Here is a 7,636-nt window from a genome sequence, read left to right as displayed (position 1 = left end):
TTATCAACCATATAATTAAAACTTGAAAGAATGACTTTGTTGATAGAAAATAGACAAGTTATGAGTAAATGCACACTGTCTACATTCGCGCGTATAAATGCGCACTGTCCACATTCAGTCAGTTGCTGACCATTGGAGTCATTATTGACCAATCAAASACTTATTGACCAATAAAGCACTTAGATCCAAAGAGTGCACCCCTGGCGGTAGCGGTGGTGATGGGGGACAGTTTCATGGAAGAAAAAGATTAACAGGTCATGTCAGTCGAGTGTACATAATACACGTGTAGTAGGCTACTAAGGGGAGGAGGGGTTACGTCCTGAACTACCGGAGAGACGCTCATGTTCACGCTCACACTCACACTACTCGTCAACTGTCTGTCCTGACAAGACTGAGACATCAGACGTCCGCGGGAAATATGGACCTTGAGAGGAAAAGAAAAATGAAGGAGCAATGTGCCCTGAGGAAGGACATCATCAAAGAGTTCCTGGCAGAATTTCTGGGGATATTCGTATTAATAGTAAGTACATGGACACTTTCCCTCATCACCTGACTGTCATTTAATAGCCTGCTTTAAAGCTGCAACAATATGGTAATAAGGTGTCAAAATTGTTCTCAGGGGACTTGATCTGTCAACAGGGATATCATGTTTTGACATGTTTAGGTGCTGACTAATATATCCTGATAATGTGGATTCTCTTTGATGTGCTCATCCATAATTCTGGTATGAGAAAGTCCTTGGGAGACAATTGAGACATCTAGAGAATGTTGTAATGGCAAGTTTGACAGGTGGGGGATATGAGGGGGAGAATTAATGGGATGCTTGGTGTTTTCAGCCACAAAGAAAAACATGATCAAATACAATAAACCTTTACTGGCATGCACCATTCACCATGCACCATGCACCATGCACCATGCACCATGCACCATGCACCATGCACCATGCACCATTCCATATGATGTATGATCATCACAGGGATTTGACATTCATGTTTCTTTAGAATGTATCTAATCTGTGAATAAATAGACCCAATTTATGTAGCATACTGCACACCTTTATATTTCCGCAAAGCTTCAATATTTGATTAACAAGGCTACCCTATATGTTGCTTGTAGGCTGAAAATCATCATATGATTGCATCAATATTTAATACATTTTTAAAGCATACCCCCCTATCAATTGCAATCAACTTGTCAATGAATACAGTGATTTGATATAGAATGAGAATAGATCTATATTACACTGAATACAGAGAAACCATTAGCATAAGATAGACCAGCTGGTTCAATTCACAGTTCCTTTTTCCCCTTAACAGACATACACACTCTCTCTCTGCATTATTACTGCGGTAAAAACACACACATTTCCCCATCATCACCAAGCTTGGAGGGAAACACTGTTTACTGAGGTGAAATCTACAGGGGTCCTTAATAATCTGACCTGTCYTTTGCCTTCCACCTATCCCCTCTAGGTTCACCTCCCCGTCCTGTCCTGTCTGTCTGAGTGGCACAGCTCAGTGGCTGGGCTCACTGAGGCTCAGTCTCAGTGGGCTCAGTGAGTCAGTGGTCATCTAGGTCAGCGGCACAGCATCAATGGACTAATCCACTCCTCACAACAGAAACAGCTATTTTTGGACGGCATCCTTCTTTCAACACTTTTGTTTTGATTTACTTGTCCTTCTAATAAAATAATGAAAGGATGAATGATAATTTCCCATGCTTCAAATGGGACGTCTTCTATGGCATTCTTCTTACAGGGTTCAGGAGGAACGCACTGATCTAAAAGGCCATCTAATTAGAAATGAAGGCTGTAGAACAAGAGGACTAGTCTTTTGTGCATAATTGGAAATGAAAAAACAACGACTCTTTCTTCCTCCTGCCAACATGTTTTTGCTTGTGTTTTTTGTCTCTGTCTCCGTCCCAGCTCTTTGGATGTGGCTCGGTGGCCCAGACGGTGCTGAGTAAGGGAGCTCTGGGAGAACCCCTGACCATCCACATCGGCTTCACTCTGGGGGTGATGATGGCCGTCTACGTGGCTGGGGGAGTTTCAGGTGAATACCATGCCTCCTTTACATAACTTTGCATTCTCAACATCCATTTCTAAAGTCCACTCGGCACATAGCCATAGTGTTCTAACTTCCCAAATAGTTGATTTTGCAGTATGATTGAAAATGCAACACAACATGTGTGTTTAGTGTTGAGACTTTTCAGTTGGTCAGCACCTCATTTTACAAGTCAGGCCTTTTTAATGTCATTATATCCTCTTTTGTTTGCAACATGAAACTACAAAAGGAGAGACTGAGATACTGACAGATGTAGTATAGTGTCATTACTATAAAAAATACAAGACGAACACTGAGAGAAAAAATGATACTTTGCACTCAGTCACCTCTATCTACAAACAACTTGTCCAATTACAAAAGTGGTGGCACGTATCCTAGCGGTTAGAGAGGCGAGCCAGCATCAGGAGGGTTGGTGGTATCAAATCCTAAATTCCATTGCCTACACTCTTAGGRAAAAAAAGGTTCCAAAAGGTTTCTTCAGCTGTCCCAATAGGCAAACCCATTTTGGTTCCAGGTATAACCCTTTTGGGTTACATGTAGAACTTTCTGTACAAAGAAATAGTTATTCAAAGCGTACTCCTATGGGGACAGCTGAAGAACCCTTTAAGGTTCTAGATAGCACCTTTTCTTCTAAGAGTGTACCGTTGCCCTTGAGCAAGGCACTTAACCCCCCACAACAACAGCTCCCTGGGTGCCCAGTGTGGCAGCCCCCTGCACCTCTCCAAAAACCTGCTCATGTGTGTCTCAGAGGGGTTGAAAGCAGAAGTCAAATTTTGTGGAATTGACCAATAAAGGATCTTAATATTAAAAAGGGTTTTGGGTTAAAAAATGTGAGCAGGACTCAAAGGTCATCAATGGTTGTTTGTCTTTGATGAAAAGGCTTTACTTTGCCATGAACTTTGACCATGGATGTCTGGCTCTCTTTGCTCTCAGGTACTAAACTCTTAAAGGACAACATGTACTTCCCACATGTCTGGGTAACTGTGTGTTATGGCTCCATGGATGTCCTCACATCCACATGTTCACCTGTTCATTGTTTGAGAAAGGGGGAGATGATGTCCATCCCTATTGTCAGGTAGATCACAGGAGAGATAGTAAAGAGTACAGTCATGGATCACTAACACTCTCATGTGTGCTTCACCCTGACTTGTGTCCTGGGGAAAGTCCACATACAGTAACAGCAATGGACTGTGGAGACCTAGGTCATCACTAGAGACTCAGCAACATGGCGAAATGATGCAGAGAACATCATCTTAGTATTCCATAGCAGTCTGGACTCAACGTGGGGACCATTTAGTATTACCCTAACTGGGGAAGAGGCACAGAGGAAATGGAAGAAATATGCAATAGCTCGATTACCCATTCCTAATGCCTGGCTGCTTCTTGGTGTCAGAGGATGAAGTGTGCCGGCTAGATTTACAAGGCTGGAGTTGTGTGTCCTCATGTCCAGGGGAACTTTATTGGGTGCATTCCATAGAGATTAAAGCAAGGATCGCCCTCTCCTTCTCGCTTCGGCAGCAATAATGACACAGAGGGATAACATTAGGGGGAATTACTTTTTAAAAGTCACGCTGCCTTAGGTGAACTTGCTGAGCAAGGTGGAGAGCGTTTTTTAATCAGCAATCAAGGGTTTCATTATGTCTCAGCGAGGCTTTACGTAATGGGGGATGATGAGTTGTAATTTGAAATTGCCGTGGTAATTTCCATCACAATTGGGACATAAAAGAGCAACGACGTGATTAGAGCTTTTAATGCCCACCCCCGGGATAATATGAACACTGTAGCATATGAGCTAATATGAGTGTTATATGAGCCATACTCAATGTGCTTTCATCTTAGAAAATCCAGTGTTGGCAGAGTGTGAGCTTAGTCTTTGTACTGTATCTCTAAAGCTCAACTCAGGACCACCCCTCATCCTCAATGCCTGGTTTACAGCTACAGCACATCAGACCAGAGTGTTGGGAAGCCAACATTTATGCCATATTTGGATGAATGTGGATTTATCATTAATTGAGGAGCTTCCTTGAGCGAAAATGAATTCAGGAAGAATGGAGTGTGTAGTAGGCTACAGTATAGGAACCTTACCAGCATGATTGGGCCATTCAACCCTGGGGCCCATGTGTGGATGAGAAGCCTTCACGCTGTTAGGTGACATCTCTGATGATGATCACAGGTATTGGACTAATGAGCTTTACGGGGTCTCTAGTGTGGAGTGGGGCGGGGCACTCTGCTTTCCAGCCTTCCCAGCCAGCCTCTCCAAGTGGAACACAACACACTTCTGTTTCCCCCCGCTCCTTTTAACTCCTATGATGGAGATGCTAATTTACAGGCAGAGTAAACCAGCAACCTTGTTAGCGGAGGTGTGTCATGGCCGGGTCATTCCAACGACATGCGGTTTGCGCGAGCCTTAAGCAGATTCAGGCAGATTATGTCAGACCCAATTCCGATCGGATGTTTCAGCCGGCTGTTGTGGCCACAGTTAGTGAACAGGGCTGGGGATTAGTGTTTGGGGCGCTCTGAAACCCCCAGCAGTGTTGCCCCGCTGAGGTCACCCAGAGCTTCAGTCCCCGCCTTGTGCCCCGCCTAGTGTTGTGCCGTAATTGTGTCTATGACTGAATCCACTAGATAAGGATAGTGGTTACAAATGAATGTATCTCAGACTTCCTACAAAAGCTTGAACCTTTTTTTGAATTCCAGTTTTGACCTTTGTTCCAGGGGCTCATGTGAACCCAGCAGTCTCCCTGGCCATGGTGGTCCTGGGCAAGCTGCCTATAAAGAAGTTCCCTGTCTACGTGGCAGCACAGTTCCTGGGTGCCTTCGCTGGATCTTGTGCTGTCTATGGGTTGTATTATGGTAGGTGTTACTGTCATCATGTCCATCACCATCATCATAATCATCATCATCCTSATTAAATGKAACCCATATTCATAGCATTTAGCCAGTGTGATATTTKAATGGAAAGGTATTGATCATTATTGGAGTGGGAACATTATAGGTTATTACTAACACTAACATTATWGGGAAAACTCAATGGCTAATTTATTATTCTCTTTTCCATAGATGCCTTAATGGAACACACAGGAGGAGTTATGCAAGTTACTGGCGTCAATGCCACAGCTAATATATGGGCATCCTACCCTGCCAAGCACATCTCAGTCCTTGGAGGATTCGTAGACCAGGTGAGAGATGCACCATYAATGGTTATCTAACCATATCCTAATACTCTTTGTTACTGAATGATATGAGCCGCACAGGCACACACCCTGATTTAGGTTTGAAGTCTCTGAGCTAGAACATGTCAGTACATATGTAATAGTATGTATATAAGTGAATGTGCACGTGAGCATTAATTTATTTAACCAGGCAAGTCAGTTAAGAACACATTTTTATTTACAATGACGGCCTATCCCGGCCAAACTAACCCTAACCTGGACGACGCTGTGCACCGCCCTATGGGACTCCCGATCACGGCCGGTTGTGATACAGCCCAGGATTGAACCCGGGTCTGTAGTTACGCCTCTAGCACTGCGATGCAGTGCCTTAGAGCACTGCGCACCTCGGTCCCCCGAATGCGTTTAGATCAGTCATGTGCATGTAAGTAACTAAGCCTACATGGTGAACAGGCTGTAGTATGTGTCAAATCAAATCAAAGGTTAGCTGTCACATGGTTCGTAACCAACAGGTGTAGACGAAGAGTGAAATGCTTACTTACRGGCCCTTCCCAATAATGCAGGGAGAGAGAAAATAGAGAAATAATAGAAAAGTAATAACACGTAATAAAAGTAATAATAAATACACGATGAGTAACGATAACTTGGCTATGTACACGGGGTACCAGTACTGAGTCGATGGGTATAAGGTAATTGAGGTAGATATGTACATATAGCTAGGAATAAAGTGACTAAGCAACAAGATATATAATAAACAGTAGCAGCAGCAGATGTCATGAGTCAAGAAGGTTAGTGCAAAAAAGGTCAATGCAGATCGTCTGGGTAGCTATTTGGTTAACTGTTTAACTAACTATTTAGCAGTCTTGTGGCTTGGGGGTAGAAACTGTTCAGGGTCCTGTTGGTTCCAGACTTGGTGCATCGGTACCGCTTGCCATGCAGTAGTAGAGAGAACAGTCTATGACTTGGGTGTCTGGAATATTTGACATTTTTCAGGGCCTTCTTCTGACACCGCCTGGTATAGAGGTCCTGGATGGCAGGGAGCTCGGCCCTAGTGATGAACTGGGCCGTACGCACTACCCTCTGTACCGCCTTGTGGTTTGATGCCAAGCAGTTGCCATACCAAGCGGTGATGCAGCCAGTCAAGATGCTCTCAGTGGTGCAGCTGTATAACTTTTGGGGGATCTGAGGGCCCATGCCAAATCTTTTCACCCTCCTGAAGGGGAAGAGGAGTTGTCATGCCCTCTTCACGACTGTGTTGGTGTGTGTGGACCATGATAGATCCTTAGTGATGTGGACACTAATGAACTTGAAGGTCTCGACCCGCTCCACTACAGCCCCGTCGATGTGAATGGGAGCATGCTCGGCCCTCTGTTTCCGTGATCTACTCCTTAGTCTTGCTGACTTGTTGAAGGAGAGTTTGTTGTCCTGGTCCTGCCAGGTCTCTGACCCCCGTGTTGAGGGTCAGCATGGCGGATGTGTTGCTGCCTACCCTCACCACCTGGGGTCAGCCGTCTGGAAGTCCAGGATCCAGTTTCAGAGGGAGGTGTTCAGTCCCAGGGTTCTTAGCTTAGTGATGAGCTTGAGGGCACAATGGTATTGAACAGCATTCTCACATAAATGTTCCTCTTGTCCAGTTGGGAGAGGGCAGTATGGAGTGCAATAGAGATTGCGTCATCTGTGGATCTGTTGGGGCGGTATGCAAATTGGAGTGGGTCCAGGGTGTCAGGGATGATGTTGTTGATGTGAACCATGACCAGCCTTTCAAAGCACTTCATGGCTACAGATGTGATACGGGGTACGGGGTGATAGTAATTTACAGGTTACCTTGGCGTTCTTGGACACAGGGACTATGGTGGGCTGCTTGAAACATGTAGGTATTACAGACTGTGTCAGGGAGAGGTTGAATATGTCAGTGAAGACACTTGCCAGCTGGTCAGCGCATGCTCTGAGTAGGCAAAAGAGAGAGATTCAACCAACCACACACACAACACACACACACACACACACACACCACACACACCACAACACACCACACACCAGGTTGGCCTGAATTCAAATTGAGGCAGTCAATTTAGGAAGTAAATTGCAAATTAAATAATTGAAAAAATTGCATTTATTTTCAAAGACTTCTCAATAAACTGAAAAGTAAAAGCTATTTATATCGAAGTTTTAAAAATCCTTATTTAATGTAAATTTCCACTGCTTCAATTCAAAACCAAACCTGCATGTGCCACTCAGCTCTTGGGTATTCAACACAGATGGTTGTTTTTGCTCAGCCAGTATTGCACAATATATGTTGAGAGCAACAGCTGTTCGGACGACTGTGATCACGCTCTCCTGTTGCCGATTTGAGTAAGAACTTTAAAACAGGTTAACATTCAACAAGGATTACCAGGAAGCCTG

The 7,636-nt window shown here is 44.3% G+C and overlaps 1 protein-coding gene across 1 annotated transcript in view; it reads left to right on the top strand.

The window, feature by feature from the left end:
• The first annotated feature begins 262 nt into the window (after positions 1-262).
• LOC111969385 (aquaporin-9) overlaps positions 263-7,636 on the top strand; it is a 13,955-nt gene continuing 6,581 nt past the window's right edge. The window contains exons 1-4 of the mRNA XM_023995484.2: positions 263-520; positions 1,925-2,051; positions 4,779-4,916; positions 5,124-5,242. Coding sequence (XP_023851252.1) covers positions 419-520; positions 1,925-2,051; positions 4,779-4,916; positions 5,124-5,242 — 486 coding nt within the window. The 5' untranslated portion in view covers positions 263-418. The remainder of the gene's footprint in view (positions 521-1,924; positions 2,052-4,778; positions 4,917-5,123; positions 5,243-7,636) is intronic.

Source organism: Salvelinus sp. IW2-2015, linkage group LG10 (assembly GCF_002910315.2).
Source record: "Salvelinus sp. IW2-2015 linkage group LG10, ASM291031v2, whole genome shotgun sequence".
In the NCBI taxonomy this organism is placed as follows: domain Eukaryota; kingdom Metazoa; phylum Chordata; class Actinopteri; order Salmoniformes; family Salmonidae; genus Salvelinus; species Salvelinus sp. IW2-2015.
Note: the sequence above shows the minus strand (reverse complement) of the source record. Positions and strands in the feature narration are given on the sequence as shown.